Source organism: Ipomoea nil, unplaced genomic scaffold (genome assembly GCF_001879475.1).
Source record: "Ipomoea nil cultivar Tokyo-kokei standard unplaced genomic scaffold, Asagao_1.1 scaffold2957, whole genome shotgun sequence".
NCBI lineage: Eukaryota > Viridiplantae > Streptophyta > Magnoliopsida > Solanales > Convolvulaceae > Ipomoea > Ipomoea nil.
This window is the reverse complement of record NW_017619385.1, coordinates 2,312,501-2,333,099: the sequence shown is the minus strand read 5'-3', so window position 1 is coordinate 2,333,099 and position 20,599 is coordinate 2,312,501. Positions and strand designations below refer to the sequence as shown.

The following is a 20,599-nucleotide window of genomic DNA, read 5'->3' as shown; positions in this document are numbered from 1 at the left end:
ATTAAAAGTGGTAGTTTTTTTCGCTTTTATATTAGATGAACATTTTTACTCTTAAAATTAAATATTTTATTATTTTTCTTCTTCAAGAAATTATTGCTTATATGTACGGACGACCACAGTTCGGTTCGTGACCAAGACTATATTATTGCTTAAAACTAATGGGTGATTAACTTGGACCACGAATGGTTAAATTTGAAAGTTGAAGGACCACAGATGATCAATTTGAATGTTTAGGATTAAACGTTGCAAAATCACTATACTCGGAGGATCCGGATGATATTAACTCTATTAATAATTAGTAATAATAATGAAAATTGCATTTTTAATTCCTTAATAATAATAATAAAGTTATGATTTTAGTCTCTAGAAAAATTTGTTCGTCAACATCCATTAGTGTTTTAAATTATTTGATTTTTTTTTTAATAATTCTATATGTGTCTTCTTTATCTCACTCAATTGCAATCTTGTTATCATTACTATCTCATAGAAAACTTGAAATATCCAACATGAGCATGAAATAGAGAAATTTGATACATCACAATTTTGCTAAAATATTATTAAAGGATATATAGTTTTGGGTTTGTATAAATCCCATGATAACGTGTTATGAATAATTTATTGTATATCATCATGGAAATTATGTATAATCAACAATGCTCAAGAACCATACTCAGAGTAGAGAGAAGATCAGAAAAAGTAAGAAAAAAGGAAGAGGGGGGGGGGGGGGGGTGGGTAATACAGAAACTGCTCAGCATCAGTTTTCATTCATAACCACCAGTATATATACATACAACATTGGATCAAACAATACATAAGATAATGGCCAATAATATATATATTTACATCTAAGATCCACGCAAATGCATGCCTATAAACATTACTTTTATTAATAATATCTTTGGAATTCATAAATACCCTAACTTATACAGACAATTGTAGTAAGAAGAGCTATTCCTCTTGTAATGACAAAAACAATTTTTTTTTTTTTTTTTTTTAGAATAAGCTAATTATGAGGCCAGAGTCTCTTGCAAATTAAACTTGCCATATGCTAACAGAAAATTGGCATTTCTACTTTTACATTGATATTGATGGATATTGCATGCATGCATGCAATATGGATGACTAGCTGGGATTCTACTCACAGAGCATTACAATCTCTGTGGCAGCTTGCTTGTATATCTCTTCAATTGGGAACTGACATGCATATTCTCCTGTCACCTGAATCAATAATGTTATAAATATGTATGTAAAATGATAACATTATATTGCTTGTAAATTGAACTTAAAAGAAAGCAAATTTTAGTAATACATTGCAATTGTTATAACATGGTTCACCTTGCATTATGGACCCTGGTCCAAAATTTCTGTATCTACGGTTGACATATTCTGTACATGCAGTTAAGAGTTTATGCGTCTATAAATAAATTGAAGTCACATAACGTAACATGTTAACTACAGACACATAAACTGTTAACTGCAAGTACAAAATATGTTCACCGCGGACACATAATATGTTCGGTCAACATATTATGTGTCTGCAGTTAATATATTATGTACCTACAGACACAAACTCTTAACTGCAAGTGCAAAATATGTCAACTGCAATTTGTAGATACGGAATTTGAAGGCTATTTTGGACTAGGATCCACAATTTACGGTAGATAGGTACAATTTGTCAATACATTGTGTATAGTGTAATATAATTAAGGATGATGGATGATGACTTACATGGGTATGGATCATGTACATGCTCCTATTGTGATGAGATGATACATGAATGGATATGACATCAATTTGATACTTGTCCAGCACAAAACAAAGGGCAGCTAGGAGGCCAGGCTTCATAGAACAACAAATGTTGATGTGTGCATCATGGCCACACACATTTAGTGTTATGTTGGGAGAGGTCCAAGTTTTATAGACAGTACTAGGCAATTTGGGTGCCAAAGCTACTGCCTCCATTGTTGCTTTGATACTTTGGACTACTCTTTCTGCCTTTTGTTTTTGGAGGTTGTTTAAGGTGTTTTCAAGTGTCTTGATATGTTTCACAGCTTCATCAACAATCGTATACTGGTCAACCTATTCAACAAAATTTAACTCAAATTAATTCATCTCGAAAACACTAACAAAATATGATACTCCCTTGGACCTGTCTCATTTTGTTTGTCTGATTCGGTTAACAAGGCTTGATGAACATTAATTTTTTACAGTGTTGCAAAAATCGCGCCTAGGCGCTAGGCGGTGGGAGGCCGCCGCGAGGAATGGCCTCGACGGCCTCCTCCGCGGCCGGCCGGTTCGGGGGATTTTTTTTTTTTTTTTTTGGTTGAAAATGTGGGAAAAGTTTCGGAAGGCATAACTTTTAACTCGGTTGTCCGATTTGGACAAAAAAAATTTTCAAATCACGTATTTTTTCGAGATCTATGGAAACCTTATGTTTTATTACTAAATTTTAAAAAATTTTAATTTTTAAGTTTATTTTTAATTTAAAAAAAAAATTAAAATAATTAAAAAAAAGGCGCCCCTTGCCACCTAGGGGGCGCCTAATGTTAACATTGATTTTTAATAATATTAATTATAATATTAGTATATAAAATTTATATTATTAGAAACTACATTAAATGTTTCAAAAAAAAAAACTACATTAAAATTACTATTAAACACAAAAAAATCAAGAGAAAATTGTACTTTTGGTCCTTCAGTTATACCATGGTACAGACTTAATTAGTTAGTGAGTTGTATGCGTAACCGTTTTTAACCCTTAAGTTATGTATGGAGTGATGACGATTAATTTTAGTCCTTGAAGAATCAAATTAGCCACTTTGTTAAGTGATAAATTGGTGATAGAAATAGTCCTCGAGGGACTAAAATCGCTACTTCGTGCATAAATTATTAGAGATTAAAGATGGTCACTCATATAACTCAAAGACTACGTTTGTACCACGGGTATAATTGAAGGACCAAAAATTGCAATTTTCTAAAAAAAAAAATCAAATTTAAAAATAATTAAAAATTACTAAAGATAAAATAAACGGTGAAAAAGAGTTTGGTAACCCGGATGTCATCATACTACATGTTAATTGGTGAGAAGAATAATTTTTAATTAGATTTAAGACCAACTTATAAAATGCGAAAAACCTGGGGGAAGGTTTGTTTTTAGTTCCACTTTTGGGAAAAGAGAAGGGGATATTTTTTATATGACGTAAACTCTTTTAATTTGGTATAAAAACATTGACATCTCATTCTTGTAGGTGAAGTATGAGGTTGTAACTAGGATGGTAAGATATCAAAAAGACAAAATTGGGATTATATTCAATTTTTTTTAGTGATACCGATTCTATTACATTATAGTATTCTCAATTATAGGAAACTCCTTATAATTGTGAAAGATTCACTCAAAAATGTTAAGGTAATTAATGATGTATGTTAGAGTGATCAAATTGAGGCACCTTGAGACAAGATTTTTTTTTTTTCTATTTATTTTTTTGAATGGGGTTGGGGGAGATTGGGTCATGGTCCACATTAATAAATATTTATTTTTAATATGTTGCAAGTTCATTATTTATTTATTGAAGATCCATTAATTTATAATATACTAAATAATGAATCTTTAAAAAATATCATTCGTTAGACTCCATATTAAGACAATGAGATATTTTGAGTAGACTCTAACTATAGAAAATACCTTTAAGTTGTGTACAATACTCAAATAGTCAGTCAAACTAATTCCCGTTCAGATTGAGCCGGTCCAAATGGCCCAATTAAAGAATAAAGTATTGATCATAGATATTTTGAACTTCCGATCTCTTTAAGGAATGAAAGGGTATGATCATTCACGCCAACTAAACAGGTTAGGATGCCAAAATACAACCATAGATAATGTTGATTGGATTACCTTAGCAGGAAGGTGAGGAAGCAAATGGTGAAGAATAGTGAACATGTTCTTCATCTTCTTCCTTCTCTCTCTTTCACTCCATAAATTATTTCTTCCATGATTTGCACGCTCTACATTGTTACCACCGCCATCGCTATTATCCTCTGATATTGCAACCCTCTTTCTACCTGCTGATCGTGCCGACGACGGTGGTGGTGACTCACTGTTGGGGGCATTAGAAACTTGAACTCCATTTTTATCCATGTCTACCTCACTAAGCTAGTTTAGAGAGAGAGTGTGTGTGTTTAAAACTATCTATCTCTCTCTCTATATGTATATATTATACTTCACAAACAATGAGAAAAATGTTGAATCTCAGCGCGTTACACTATACTTATTTCTCAAGTAAGTTATCTTACAGGAATTCTTTCGTTGTACGTCTTGTTGTTATACTCTTTTTAAAATCAATGAAATTTAATCACGTCTTAAATCGAGTAGGGACTGAACTCTACCAAAACCCAACAAACTTTCGTTGTACGTCTTGTTGTTATACCCTTTTTAAAATCAATGAATGATAAGTAGGTGAAACTAACAATTTAATTACGTCTTAAATCGAGTAGGGACTGAACTCTGCCAAAACCCAACAAAAGGTGTAGTTTGGAGTGAAGACTACTAAATGACAATTATAGAAGATGATGAGGTGTGATTAGAGACAATCTAGAATGCCACTACAAGTTTAAGAACAAAAAACAACAGCTAATACAAGTGGGTAAAGAGCACAAAATATGGATCTTTTGGGTGATGATGATGAGGAAGAATGCATCTAGACTTCACTTTGGAAAAGAAGATCTAACATGAGGTGGCTAGCTTCAACTGCTTTTTCTTGATCACATCTAAAAACGAACCGAGGAAGTTTGATTCATTGATTTTTAATTAATTACGTATTCTCCAAGATGATGTATCTTTTCTTTTTTTTTGAAAGGAGTCGGTGTGGCATTTACTCGAAGTAAGCTGACAGAGTCCCAGTACATAGAAGTAGAATAATTAAAAGTTTTAGAAACTAAAGTATGAGCTAGATAATTATCTGATCTAGGAATAAAACTAATAGGACAGTAATCAAACGGTGGGTATGTATCTTTTCAATATTCTATATACTAAACATTAATATGGAGTACTAGGACTACGTGATCTAATGGTATCCGGGTTAGACTTTCATTTGGAAGATTATGAGTTTGAGCCTCAGTGGAGGCGTTATTGGTTCTTTTGTGTTTTAGTAGGTTGAGAAAGTATATTGGTTCTTTTGTGTTTTAGTAGGTTGAGAAAGTATATGAACAGATACTACAATGTAATAGAACCAGTAGCAGCTTTCCAAAAAAATATGGAGCAGTACTTTATTGAAAAGTATTACATTTTTTTTTAATACAATTACTTTTTATTTAGAAATATTACATATTTATTGAAATGTTGATTTTTTTTAATAAAAATTATAACTACTTTAAAAAAAATATTATATGTTTGTTCCAATACACTATATTTACATTGAAAAATATTACATTTCCTAAGGTATAACAAATTAATTGTCAAATATTAAAATTTCTTTGAAAAATAATCACTTTGTCCCATTTTATCTGTTTTATTTTCATTTTTTTAAGAAGAGGGATTAATCAATTAAATCATGATCAAGAATGTTTACCAGGAACACAGGAGCAAAGTCCAGCCACTTCCCGCAACCTTACACCGAAAAGGCCTCCCGTGCAACGGCATGGGCAACACAGTTCGCAGATCGCGCAACAAAATGAAATTCAACATCCCCAATTGCGAATGCTAAATCTCTTACATCATTTATCAAAAGACCAAACGCAAAACTAAAAGATGAAGAACAGAGAGCATTAAACACGACTTGTGAGTCAATTTCTACATCCACACTCCCCATGTCTGTACTTATTAACCAACTCAGGGCCTCTCGAATAGACAAAGCTTCAGCCTCCTTCACCAAGTAATTCCCAGGTACTACTGTGTTCTTGGCAGCTAGAAACTTCCCCTCGTCGTCGCGCAGTACCCAGGCTAGTCCCATGACGTTAGACCCTTGGCATATTGTTGCATCAGAATTTAGCTTAATCCTTCCCAACGCAGGTTTAGACCAGCGTGTTGGATGGCCTGCAACAGCATTGGAATGGGTAGATACCTCATTCGCCAACTTCCAATTCTCCAGAAACGCCAAATTAAAGCCATGTGAACCACCGTGTTTGAATCAAAGCCAAGACCATTCTATACCCTATGATTCCTGCTACACCATAGTCCCCAGCATACCATAACAAAATTAGGCAAAGCAAAGTCATTCAACCAATTTAGAGTCCAGAAAAACCAGTCACAAATATAATTACCAGCAAAACCAGATATATAGGCCATTCCCAGTTTATCCAAATGCTTGCCGACTCAGTACAGTGAACGAACAAATGGAGGGCTGATTCGACCACATTCCTGCACATATGACAGTCCAAAAAGCGTGCAACATGTTTAGAGTTTTACTTTCATTTTTAGTTTGTCCCAAAATGTTGTCCACTCTCCAAAATTGAACATCACCATCATTCTAGTTTTTCCAATGAGTTTTTAGCACTTTTGGTCCCACCGACTATAGTGGCACTATCAGGATTGATCCACGACTTTCAAACCATGCAATTTCGGTCTACAGCTATTGTTTTTGTTGAAAAAAATAGTCCTTCCGGCGCATCTTCCATCAATTTTTCACCGGAGAAAAAATTTCTCCTTTCAAACAAGGATAAAATGGACATTTACATTGTTGACCGCTGTTGACCTGTTATTCTACTGACCAAAGTGCGAAAAACTCAAAAACAAAAAAAAAAACAATTGCAACGCGAACCCTAATCTGCTCTCATCTCATCAAACCATCTGTTCTCATCTCATCAAAACAATTTGCGAACCTTATTGGAATGCTATTGGATTTATGATTTTTAGACAGTAGTTGATGAGCATAACACAACAGAGATTAGGCAGAATTGATGAGCATAACACAATAGATTAGGCACCAAATATATGGTACATTCAATGCATAATATAACAAAATATATTTCATTACACAGCAGATTAGGCAGCAAAATAACCATTACACAGAATATAGCAAAATAACACAGCAGATTAGGCAGCAAACATAACAAAAACTAAGAACCATTTCATTCAATGCAAAATATATTCCATTACAGAGATCGAATTGAAAAACACAACTAAAGCAAAACATTTTTGCTTCCAAATCCTCACATCAATTGATTCAAAGGTTTTACAATTAGATGGTACATTTATGTCACTACTGAAGAACCTAATACAGTAATACTAACAACAACTATAATTACCAATACTATAACTTTAAAGTGTCTACTCTTAAACCAAGATTTATCCATTGTTCTTGCACCATTCCCAGCCAATCTGAGCCTCATTTCCAATGACTTCAACTCTTCCTCTTGTTTATTCAACCTCTTAAGCATCACTGGAATGATCTTCTTTGACCTTTTATACATAGGAGGGTCAAACCATTCTATGAACCCACATCCTCTACTCTACAATACCAACCTCAAAATATATTTTAAAAAATTATAAACAACTTAATACGAATTATATTGAATGTACAATCAGTTAGTGAAACTTATTCCATTGTTTGAACATAGCCAAAATCTTCGCCCAGGATTTTCATTTGTCCATGAAGTGATCACCTTCAATATAATTCATTTCCACATCTACACTGTGTCGTTGAAATTTCCTCGTCAAAAGCCCTAGTCTCTCTTTACAATATGAGGATGATGCATAGGATGTAGCCATTATGTTTTCCTCTTGTTCGCAATTGTTTTGATGAGATGAGAGAAGATTAAGGTTCGTCTCTCGCAATTAGTTTTTTTTTTTTTTTTTTTTTTTCGCACTTTGGTCAGCAGAATAACAAGTCAACAATGTAAATGTCCATTTTAACCCTGCTTGAAAGGGGAAATTTTTTCTCCGGTGAGAAATTGATAGAAAAATGTGCCGAAAAGACCAGTTTTGCAACAAAAACAATAGTCGTTGACCAAAATTGCAAAGTTTGAAAGTTGTGGATCAATCCTGGTAGTGCCATATAGTCGTGGGGCCAAAAGTGTGAAAAAACTCTTTTCCAATTTACCCTTATGAGTTTTGCTTTCTTTTATTGCTTTTATTTCCATAAGTGAGAAAAGTGAGGGGCATAATTGAAAAACACATAGCATTTACTTTAATTCATTAAAAAGCGTACAAAAAACAAATTTGACAACCAATTCGGGACGAATGGAGTATTAAATTTGTTTTGAGAACAAGAATTTCTAGAGATTGTTTTATTATTGATAAAACGTATCTACAAAGTACATGAAAGGATTTATATGGATACAAGAGATAGTCCTAGCTAGAGCAGGACTGGAAAAAGTATGGTTACAATTATTCGGAGAGAACATTGAGTAGGAATCCTAAAACTGATGGAATACAGAGTTCAAATACAATCCCTCAAGCTTAAGGTTCTCTAAAGAAAACATTGAACTTGTCTCTTAGAAGATTGAATCTAGCAGTGGTGAGTGGTTTTGTGAAGATGTATGCTAGTTGGTCATTTGTAGATATGTAGTTCTCTTGTAGCGGGCTTTTTTATGCTACTTTGTCACGAACAAAGTGGTAGTTTATTTCTACATGCTTAGTTTGTGCATGAATAATGGGATTTGCACATAGATACGTAGCCCCAAGATTCTCACACCAAAGTCAAGGTGGTTTTGCTACTGTGAGTCCAAGTTCACGAATGAGAACAACTAACCTTGTTACTTTTGTTGAGACACCTGCTATAGCTTTGTATTCTACGTTTGTTGAAGATCTAGCCATTGTCTTTTACTTACGACAAGCCCAAGAGATTAAATTTTTGCCAATGAAGACAGCAAAACCACTAGTGGACTTTCGATCATCAAGGCACCCCGCCCAATTAGAATCCAAGAAGACATGGATATCATCAGAGTCCATAGTTTAGAGTACATTCGACATGCCTTAGAACAAATTTGAGTGTCACCCAATGCTTAGTGTTTGGATGAGTGCATGAACTGATAAAGTTTGTTAACTGCAAAGGAGAGATCCAGACGAGTGATGGTTATGCACTGAAGTGCTTCAACAAGGTTGAAGTACTGTGTAGGATTTCATACGATTGACTTGTAGTTGTTGCACTTAGCTTACTATTAACTGGAACTGAGGTTGAGATGGGTTTGCAATGTTCCATTTCTAACCTTTTGAGTATTTCAATAATATACATTCTTTGTGACAAGATCATCGCCCCTTGTTGTTAATTATGTCTATTCCTAAAAAGAGCTCGGTAGTCTCATATCTCTTATTTTGAAGACAACAACTACTTTGTTTGTAATAGAAGTCCAGGGACCTTTGTCACCTGCTCATTATTTGTATATCATCAACATAAACCAGTAAATAAATCTAAGTGTTAGTAGCTGAATAGATAAACGGGCCTAGCCAAAGGAATCTCCAACCTAGCCCACCTAAAACCAGGCTAAACCTAATGCTAGTCTTGTGCGGGAGTCCTGTTTTAACGAAGGATTTTTTCAAGCTCTAATTTTTCAAATTAAATGAGTTTACTTTGAGAATCAATTTCTTATTCACTCATTATCGATCCGTTTTGAGCGTACAATATAGTTATTTCTTCATTTCATTTAGGAGAACCCAAATTTGAAGTGGATGGCATTGATATTTGGGTAAACCACTCAAAATACCATTTTAGGTAAAATTTTCAAACAAGATTGGCGGATGCAAGTAGAGATGCATGGTGTGTTAAAAGAAGTAGACTTGTGCAACTAAGAGTGGGGTAGAAGTAGGATCAAATTCAACCTCGATCGATCTCCTATACCAAACCACATTAGCAGTAGACTGGATCTCATCCAGATCAAGGAGGATGACTAGAGCTACGGTGATCGAAGTCTATTGGAGTCTAGAGAGCTCATGCAAATTCACGGTAAGCTCAGCTTATCACTGATACAATTCTGAAGTTGTATGGGTTGCTCTTCTTCGAATCAAGAGCTAAACTCTAGAAAGTGAGGGAAGAAGAGATATGATTGTGCTTCGAGTGGTAGCTCGATCAACTCCAAAAAAGGAGATAAGATGGGAGATTGTCACTAGACAACTTTAATATATTCTTCATTGTCTTATTCATTTACCAGGTAGCTATATATAATAATAACAACAACAACAACAATAATAATAATAATAACATTACACCATTGGTACGGTGTATTATTTCCGCGCCCATCAAAATCACCTTGTCCTCAAGGTGATAGTACAAAGTGGATTGTTTCTATATAGTTTTCATGTGCATGGGCCTCTGTTTTTTTTTTTTTTTTTTTTCATTGCTTCCATCAACGTAGATCTTAGGCAATTTGTTATGGCTTTTGCATAGACTACATAGCACTCGAATGCGTTGTCTCAGAGAAGGCTAGCAAGGAAGCATATATGTACAACTTTGACATACATTGTGACATTGGAGATAGCTCGTGAGAGAAAAGCAATTGATCTAATCATGTTGCTGATGAAGAAAACCAAGTGAACATTCTAGAATGGGTGCGGTAACTGCATTGAATTAGACATCTTCCAGAAGCTGATATGCAAATCCACGAGTACTACTATGTTTATTGTTTTTTTTTTTTTTTAATTTGTCCAAAAATAATTTGTTTTTGAGTTGATACTCTCAACAAGATCACCAATTGAAACAACCCTAGGATTGTATCGTTTTATGGGTTGTTCTTCTTTGAATCAAGTGGGGAAGAAGAGACATAGATGTGCTTTGAGTGGCAGCCGAACTCCAGAAAAGGGAATAAGAGTCTTGAGTCAAGGAGTCAAGTGGGGGAAGAAGAGACAGCCAAACTCCAGAAAAGGAAATAAGAGAGGAGAATATATTCTTATATTGTCTTATTCATTTACCAAGGTAGCTATATAATAATAATAATTATTATTATTAAATAATAATGTGACACTCAAGTCAAGACCCTACTCCACCACAAAAGTTAACTTATAAATGAAGGTTTGGCCCAAGCTTAACTACCACTCTACAATTTCTTGTCGAGCCGATGTAGGATCGTATCATTCACTTTATTAGTATGGGGAATTTGAATGTGCAGGAGGGAAGTTGAGAACTAGTCTAGAAGCGCAAAGTTCCAACTAACCAAGATTAGAGTTTTTATTTGGCTCATGTGTTGAAAAAAATGCTTGTATTCTGTAATACATTTGAGATACAACAAAAATACAGAAGACAACGGGGAACAAAAACTGGATCATTTGATATCTTCAGGCGTGTAATTACTTTCTTATAAACTTTAAATCTCCCTCTAAAAAAGCAACAAGGTTCAAGATTTAATCTTATGGGATACAAGAAGATGAATGAAATTCTCAAGTTGCTTTGTTTGAGAATTTCTTGTAGAATTGTAAGACTGTGAACTATCATAGTGTCCTGCAAGTTGCTTGCATATCTCAATTGCTTTTCACTTTCAGATGCCTCTCCAAAATATTTATTTGAAATATTTTGACGGTTAGAAGAGGTTACATGGAAGTTACAAAAGTTTAAACCTCCAACTTCCACAAGATATATCTTAAATGATATATCAATTCTAAGAAAATATAATTATGTGAACCATGTACAACATATATATTTTAATAATATAAATGTACATTCATATAATATGTATCTCATTCAAACATTTGCATTTAAACATACTATACGTACTGTACATGCATAATCCACCCAAATGTTAATATACATTATTCAAAGTGAATGTTAATGCATATTGTCCAATTCAATTGCGAAGAATGAGGCAACAAATCGTTACCACCGAATGACCCAAGGAATCGTCAAAGGCAAGAGGTGATATGTACATAATTAATCCAACGAGTTGTCATAATCCATCTGTATTTCTTATACCAAACTAAAATAATATTTATAACACCACAACTCGAAATATTATTTTAAACTTTCATGGTAGTCCATCTAAAATATTAATCTCTAGTACTATATAAATTTTCAACATCATGAAGTATGGAAAATCTTCTGCAACGTTAAAAGGCAATGGAGAGGCAGAGGCCTTCACTTGTATGTATTAATCATTACCCGATTGAGATGGATACCATGGTAATAATGAGAAAGTTGAGCATCGATCCACCTGTTCAAATGTTGTAACAAGCTAAGGATGAATATAATTGAAGGGATATGGAGAGCTAGCGTTGTTTTCAGAGAGTTAGGAGATCAGAGAGATAGACCTGATGGATATATTGGAGACGAGTCCGACCTGGAGAGAAGTGGAAGTGATCCAGAAGACGACCCGGGCTAGGGGTGTTCTCAGCTCAGGGTGGTTTTGGCTAGAAGCAGCCTCAACCCGAGGTGACCATGGCCAGAGGCGGCCTCAACCCGGGGTGGTCTCGGCTAGGGGCGGCCTCAATCTTGTGCGCTGCACGCGTCGACGTGGTCAATGGAAATACAACCGCCCCCCTATTCTCATGGGGTGGTTAGGGGGAAGCCTTAGTATAAATTGGTAAATTATTGTCTTGATTAGGACATCATTCAACAAATTCACTCTCTTGTAATCATCTTACAATGCTATTATTATTACAAGAATGGTCTCTGTAACATATATTCCTTGTCTTTTCTATTTTATTATCCTTCTATTTATTTCTATTAGTATTGGGTTAAGTAATTCGGACTATCCGGGTTAATTTAATCCATCAAGATCGGATTCCAATATAATGGAAAGATTGAGTAGATGTACATGCTCGTCATTCCAACTTCTTCATAGACAATGCCGGAAATTGAGCTCTCATTAACACCACTTGATGATCCTTTGCTTGAGCATGCCATAGAAGAGTTGTTACCAACGATAAATATTCTACCTGTAAATCCTGTAATCGCAAACTTTTTACTCGATCTTATCCATTCTAACTTCCTGAAATCGATTTTGTACACACACACATAGATAAATAATCAAATGAGACAACATCTCCCCGTGAGACTGTGAGACACAACATGAATACAAACAGTTTACTACAGGAATGCACACAAACTAGAGTGTGTGTAATTTTCCCAACATGCATGAGTGCACACAAACTAGTGTGTACCCAGTTCAAATCTCCATTTGCATAGCATTATATCTAGTCCATTACTTGGGCTTATTTTTTGGCATTTGTTCATTTCTTGGGTCATTCCCTTTCGCCTCTATTTCAAACTATTGTATATATATATTTTTGGGTGTAGCGCCTGATCAATAATACCTCTTTAGAGATTAACAATGTTTAATTAAACTTAGTAGTAGACTACAAATCATTGTAACTGATGATTTTATCGGGACCGGGTCCACCATAAACCCCTATAACAATATTAAACGGGACACGAAAATAATATTTTATTATCGAGGCGTGAGGCCCAATAGAAACATATACAAAGCCCAGAAGACACAGGCCCAAAATAGAAGCCCCAAGGATGGAGGGACTAGTAAATAAATATAATAAAGACAGACTAAATATGTTACTAACATGACTTAAACTTGGGCACATCAGCAAAGTGGCAGGATACCAAACCACTGGACCAGGAGTGATGATGATGTTTGAGAGATCCTTAGATGAAACAACCCCCCTCCCCCCTCCCCCTCCCCCCCCCCCCCTTATACTGCTAGTGAACCCTTCTGCACTCTCCACGTGTAGGACATCTAGGATGGTGTCAACTCCCACCAGACACGCGTCCCACGTCTTCTCATCGTGTGACTGCCTTGACTCCTCATCACTCACCAGGCGCCATGTACCCCAGACATCCCTCCAAATCCGCGAAGAAGATGGCGAGACAAACACGCCAACGGTACAAGCGGAGCACCCTCGCGCCTCCAGGCTGCCCGAGTGGTGGCATGATCAGCCGTCACCCGAGGGCGCCTCCGCCTCAGGCAGCCAGCCCGACGCCCTCAACTCCCCCCTCTTCTCCTTTCGTCGCCACCTCCTACCTTGCACTGCCAGTCCGTCTGCATTGCACTCATGTCCCCTGGACTTGCCCTGCACCACCTTGCCTCCTGTCTTACACCCCTTTTCTTTGGGCCTATCCCCAACAAATTAAAAACACATGCTCAATATCTATATCTCCATCAGTAACAATTATCGTCGACTAAGAGTTTGCAAAGTCATTATACCATGGGCATAGTTCACCTTGTAAGATTTACGAGTAATATAAGGTACACTTTATTATAGTAAATATATATTTTTAATATACTAAAAGTTCATTTTTAAACATATAATAATAAATATTTAATGTACAAATAATGTACATTCAGTATATTAAAAATGTATATTTATTTATGGTCTACAAAATAATTTGTTGAGTTTGCAACATTGGGCTAAAAAATTTGAAGTATTTTTGGTGTACTAAAATTGCTAAGATTTTATTGTCATTTAAACACTCCTATTGATTGCAAGACCCAACAAGATTGGCCCAATAATACATTAAAATTTAAAGAGCAAGGTTCAGCCCGAATGGGGTGGCTAGCCTGGATAATACAATTATACAAAAACTCAGAAACGCTAGAAGGAGGGCTCGAATCTCCGACCTTGTGGTTAACAGCCACACGTTCTAACCAACTGAGCTATTCCAGCACTTATTATTTAAAATGAAAACGTAGTATAAGTATTAGATAAACTATTTAGAATAATTTGCCAAAATCAGGCGAGCCCCTCTTCGTAATCGGTCATACACGATTGCTCAATTAGTCAATTATCTTATGTCCCCAAAATGCCTTTCATTTAGTGTCAATTTTTAGATTTTTGTGGCCCCGTTCTGTTAAATAAATAAGAATATCGTAATTTTTTCTAATAATAATGTGATAAAATGATCTTGTACACAAAAAAAAAAAAAAAACAAAAAAACAAAATACATTATGAAATAAATTACAATTATAACAATAATAACAACAACAATAATAATGTATGCGCAAACTCGCAATGCAAAATGATTAAAAAAAAAAGATATCCAAAGCTAGAGCAACATGCAAGTTATGAACCTCTAACCTCCAAGTTAAAACACAATAAACACACGTTACTACCATTTCTCCATGGAGCCTTTTAAATTTAATTGAAAACTTTTAGTTTTTATTTTTAAAAATTAAATATTGGGCTCTCTAAAATTTGAGGCCCTGTGCTGTAGCCTAGCTTGCACAGCCCAAAATCCAGCCCTGCTTTCGTGCTTGACCCATCAATATTATCAATAGATCAAAGACAGGAATAAGAATAATTTTGGAATGAATGTCAAAAATATAAAAATTTAAAAAAGTGGACAATTTCGAGAAAAACTCATTTGGAACATGCGTTTCTGAAATCACAAATGAATTGTGTAAAAATTTTGAAAATATTTTTTAATGGTTGGTCAACGTGAAATGCAAGTGCCACTTGCAATATTTCTTCCATTTAATTACTCAAGAAATCAACACACTCATGTCGAGCCACGACATGGAGTCTTAAGATTGGCAATCGGAACACATGTCCCAAATAAATTTTTTTCGAAATTATGAACTTTTTAAAACCTTCTCATTTTTGTAATTCATTCTAAAATTATTCCTATTTATGTCTTTGAACCTATTATAAATACGAAGCGTTATGCTGTTGACCCGTTCATGGTGGACACGCTGTACATTCATAATTTCTATACTGTAGATTCATAATTTTATACTGTAGATTCATAAAATTTATAATGTAGATTCATAATTTCTATACTGCACATTCATAATTTCTGTACTTTAGATTCATAATTTCTATACAGCACATTCATAATTTCTGTATTGTAGATTCATAATTTCTATACTGTAGAATGTAGATTCATAATTTCTATACTATAGATTCATAAAATTTATAATTTAGATTCATACAGTACAGAAATTATGAATGTGTAGTATAGAAATTATGAATCTACAGTATAGAAATTATGAATCTACAGTTTAGAAATTATGAATCTACAATATAGAAATTATGAATCTACAGTATAGAAATTATGAATGTACAGTGTGACCACTATGCACATGGTGGACACAGGTCCATAGCATAATTTGCCTATAAATACCTCTCTCCAAAAGCAATCATTATACCCTGTACCACGGCGCGCGCAGCACTGTGCGCCCCACGCCTTCTAAAACGACGTCGTTTTGGGAGGCGCGGAAGGGAGTCGTGATTATGTGTATTTGTTCATATCATTATGTGTATTTATTCATACAATTATTTGTATTTTTATACAGTTATGTACGTCTGTTTATACAATTATGTGTATTTATTTATACAATTATGTATATTTTTTATACAATTATATAAAACGACGTCGTTTTGCATCAGGGCGCACAATGTAGTGCGCGCATGATCCACGATATAAATTGCCCTCCAAAAGCCCTTCTTCAATTATCCCAATATATAGTATTGGATTTTCGCAAAACCCAATCACACTTCTTCGTGATTTTACTTGGGCCAATTTGGATATATTTACCCCAACAATATTAATAATTAGTAATAATAATGAAAATTGCATTTTTAGTTCCTTAATTTTTTTTTAAAGCAAAATAACTTCATTAATAACTTAGCAAACCAGCAATATATGCAGGTGGGATAACAGCCCACGAACCTGAGACTGACAAAGAATCGATTGCCCGGGTCAATTTATGAGCCACACGATTCGCTGATCTCTTGACATGGTGAACCCTGACGATTCCTATGTCACAAGCAATCGACAAACATTGCTTTACAATCATACCTACCTACGAATAATCTACTTCACGGGAATTAAAAGCATTACAGAAATTTAAACAGTCAGACTCTAAAATGATATGACTCTGGTGGAGACCTTTGAGCCATGTTAGAGCTTCCTTGGCTGCAAGAACCTCAACTATGAACAGGTCCTGAGTGCACACTAATTTGCCACAAGTGGCTGCCATAAACCGGCCTTCATGGTCACGAACGATAGCTCCAAAGCCTGCAGAAGTAGTAAACACGGCTGCATCCACGTTGCATTTGAAAGTGTTATGCGGTGGAGGTTCCCAGCGATCCGAACTGCTGCTCTCTCCTCTCGTTCTACCGCCAATCACGAAGTTTTCCTTCCACAAAGCCCGCAGCCTGTCAGTTTGGATTCTCATGCCCTCCACAAAGGGTGTGATCTGCCGCCACACTATCGTTTCTCGCCATCCAGAGTGTCCAAAAGATTGCCGCCAGCGCCACTACCTGGTCGACGTTTGACGCGCCCAGCTTAGCCTCCATGAACCGCTGTATGCTATGACCCTGCAGTACGTCCGCCTCTCCCCATAAGCCTCTAGCGTAAGCACAGCTACAAAGGAGATGTTCGGCTGTCTCCGACGATGAGCTACATAACGGGCAGCCACCGCCTATCCACACCCTCTTCACCTGTAGATTCTCCTTCACCGGCAAAATACCACGGGCGCAACGCCATAAGAAGTTCCTGACTTTTGGAGGAACTGGCAAAGACCACAGTTTATTCCAAGAGCGAAAATTGTTATCATCAGTCGATTCGTTGTTTGTATATGTGAGCAAGCGATATCCATGCTTCACCAAATACCTCCCCCACATATCACATGGCCATCTCCAAGTGTCCTTGAACTGAGTGTTCACCAGCGTCACAAGGATTTTCTGTACATCTACTTCGTGGAAAATATCTCTCACAACCTCCACATCCCAATGTCCTTGATCGTCAAAGAGACCGTGTACCATGGTGTCCTTCAAATGACCATTGCAAGGAGTGATAAGGTTTGGGTTTGAAGAGTCAGCAAGCCAACCCCAGCCCCAGATGCGAGTATCTCTGCCATCTCTGATGATAACAATTTTCGCTCTTGGAATAAACTGTGGTCTTTGCCAGTTCCCTCCCTGCCGATGCCTCCATGAAGTCACAACTTGGGTAATACTTGGCCTTTAACATTTTACTGACCAACCACTCGGGGTGGATCATAAGACGCCACCCTTGTTTTGCAAGGAGGGCCACGTTGAACTCATGCAATTTTTGGAAACCCAAACCGCCCTTGGACTTTGGATCGCATAACCGGTTCCAGCTCATCCAGTGTATCCCCCTAGTTCCTGCGCCACCTCCTCCCCACCAATAGCGATTAAACAGCTTCTCAATAGTCTCATAGACACGAACCGGCAAAAGGAAGGTAGACATCGTACAAATTGGCAAAGATTGCGCAATGCTCTTGAGAAGAACCTCTTTACCTGCCTTAGATAAAAATCTGTGTTGCCATGAACCAATTTGTTCCCGGACCTTTTCCTCAACAAAGTGAAACATTGCAATTTTGTTTCGCTCTAACACCGAAGGTAACCCAAGATACTTCCCGAGATCATTTGCCTCACGTACCCCTATGCACTCGGAGACCGCTGTACGTAAGTCAGTATTAGTATTCAAATTGAACATAGCATTGGATTTATCGTAGTTGATTAATTGTCCTGATGCTAGACTGTATAAGTCCAAGCACCCCTTTACTGCCATGGCTTCTTGTTGATTTGCCCTAAAGAATAAAAGGTTGTCGTCAGCGAAAAACAAGTGAGACACAGACGGGCCCCCCAGGCTACCCTCACTCCGTGAATAGCCCCACTAGCTTTCGCTTTCTGTAATAAAATAGACAAGGCCTCGCCACAAATGATGAAAAGATAAGGAGACAGAGAGTCTCCTAGTCTTATAGCTCAGGTAGGACAAACTGTACCAACAACCTCCCCGTTGACCTGAATGGAATAACTCATAGACGAGACACATACCATAAGCAAATCCACCCACTCTTGGTTAAAACCCAGCGCCCCCAACATATGTTCTAGGAAACCCCACTCCATACGATCATACGCCTTAGCCATATCTAGCTTTAGCGCCGCCCAACCCACAACCCCATTAGTCTTCCTTCGTAAAAAATGACCAATTTCCCCTACTGCTATTATATTATTAGTTAATAAACGTTCGGGAACGAAGTCACTTTGAGATAGCGACACTACGTGTCCCAAAGTCCCCTTCAATCTATTAGCCAACATTTTGGCTAAAACTTTGTACACCACGTTACAAAGAGCGATCGGCCGTAAATCAGACACCTTCTACGGCACTTTCTTTTTTGGTAGGAGGACAATATTAGAGTCATTTAGACCTTGAGGGAGATTTCGGTTTGCAATGCACCAGAGGACAAACATGGACAGGTCATGGCCTAATACAGGCCAAAAGTGTTGATAAAAAGCCGGCGACATTCTATCTGGACCCGGAGCTTTCTCCGGGGCCATCGAGAAGAGGGCAGCTTTCACCTCAGAAATCGTAAACGGTTGTAGTAGGGAGGTGTTCATCTCGTCTGTAACTAGACGATTGACCCGGTCAAAGAAATTTGCTGATATGTTCTCAGAACAAAAAATATGTTTAAAATACCTTAGGATCTCATCATGCATTTCCGTTCCTTCCTTCCACGTTCCTCCTTGATTTTTTACTTGAAGCAATAAATTATGCCTACGTCTGGCTGTTGCGGTTTTGTGAAAATACTTTGTATTGGAATCGCCGTGACGTAGCCATAATTGTTTTGATCGTTGTTTCCAGAAGATTTCTTCCTGCCTTAATAAAGTATCCAGATCTCGCTCGGCTTCCAGGAACTCACAAACAGCCACCGTTGATCTATCTTCCTTTAACAAGCCTAAACGGGCTCGCAACACCTTTATTTTGCTTCCAAACCGTCGAACATGTTCTCCGCCCCATCTTCCAAGTCGTTGTCCGCATATAGCGATGCGACTCTAGAAGTTCATCCCGGCGGATTGTTGCCACACCTGCTTTACCACCTTTGCACACCCAGCTTCAAGTAGCCAGGCCGATTCGAATTTAAAAGACCGCATGGCTGTTCTCATTTGTCTGGACTCCACGTCGAGGAAAATGGCGCAATAGTTTGATTCAAGAGTATGAATGTTATGTACCAAGGCCTCCTCATGTAGTTCAATCCAGTCCGTGGTCGCCACTGCATGATCCAACCTTTCTTCCACCCACGCGGCTATCCCATGACCCTTTTCCCAAGTGAATCTGCCACCTGTCATTCCCAAATCACTCAACTGACAATCGCTTAGGACATCATTAAAACCTTCTATGAGAGCATCCGGATGGGGATGTATGCCCCTTTTCTCTGACAGGCATGCGATGTCGTTAAAGTCTCCTATAACCACCCACGGGAGTGAAGATTTACCCCTGAGTTGGCGTAGAAGTTCCCAGATGATGTGTCTTCGTAATCTGTCGGGATTTCCGTAGAAACCAGTAAGTCTCCACGCTGGCTTATCTGGGATTGTGATCTCCATGTCGATGTGATTATTCGAATAACTTAGAAGAGAAGTTGTCTCCGCGTCCCGCCAAAACAGTGCAAGGCCGCCGCCCATGCCCACACGATCCACACTTACTACACCTTCGAAACCCATCTGCACTCGTACTTGCTCCACTAGACTCGTATTAGCTTTCGTCTCCGTTAAGAAGACAAACATGGGTCGCAGCTTGGACATTATGCCCAAGAGTTCACGAACTGTCTGGGTGCCACCCAAACCCCGGCAGTTCCAGCTGAGTATTTATTTGGCTTGGCGAGTCTGCCCAACCAGACTCGTCGTCATCAGGTTTTTTGTAATTTCGACCATAGTCACGTCCTCTCCATGCACACTCCCCGAAGCCTCGTTATCCTCGCGACATCT

The 20,599-nt window shown here is 37.1% G+C and overlaps 1 protein-coding gene and 1 non-coding gene across 2 annotated transcripts; both read right to left on the bottom strand.

Annotated features, from left to right (window-relative positions):
* Positions 1-5,603: 5,603 nt before the first annotated feature.
* On the bottom strand, positions 5,604-6,280 carry LOC109162715. The gene is made up of 2 exons (XM_019311399.1): positions 6,182-6,280; positions 5,604-6,068 (listed from the first exon to the last, which is right to left on the bottom strand). The coding sequence occupies exons 1-2, from the start codon at positions 6,278-6,280 to the stop codon at positions 5,604-5,606; spliced, it is 564 nt and encodes a 187-aa protein (XP_019166944.1).
* Positions 6,281-14,459: 8,179 nt separating this feature from the next.
* TRNAN-GUU lies at positions 14,460-14,533 on the bottom strand. Its single transcript has one exon. It is a non-coding gene; the product is annotated as a tRNA-Asn (tRNA).
* Positions 14,534-20,599: the final 6,066 nt, after the last annotated feature.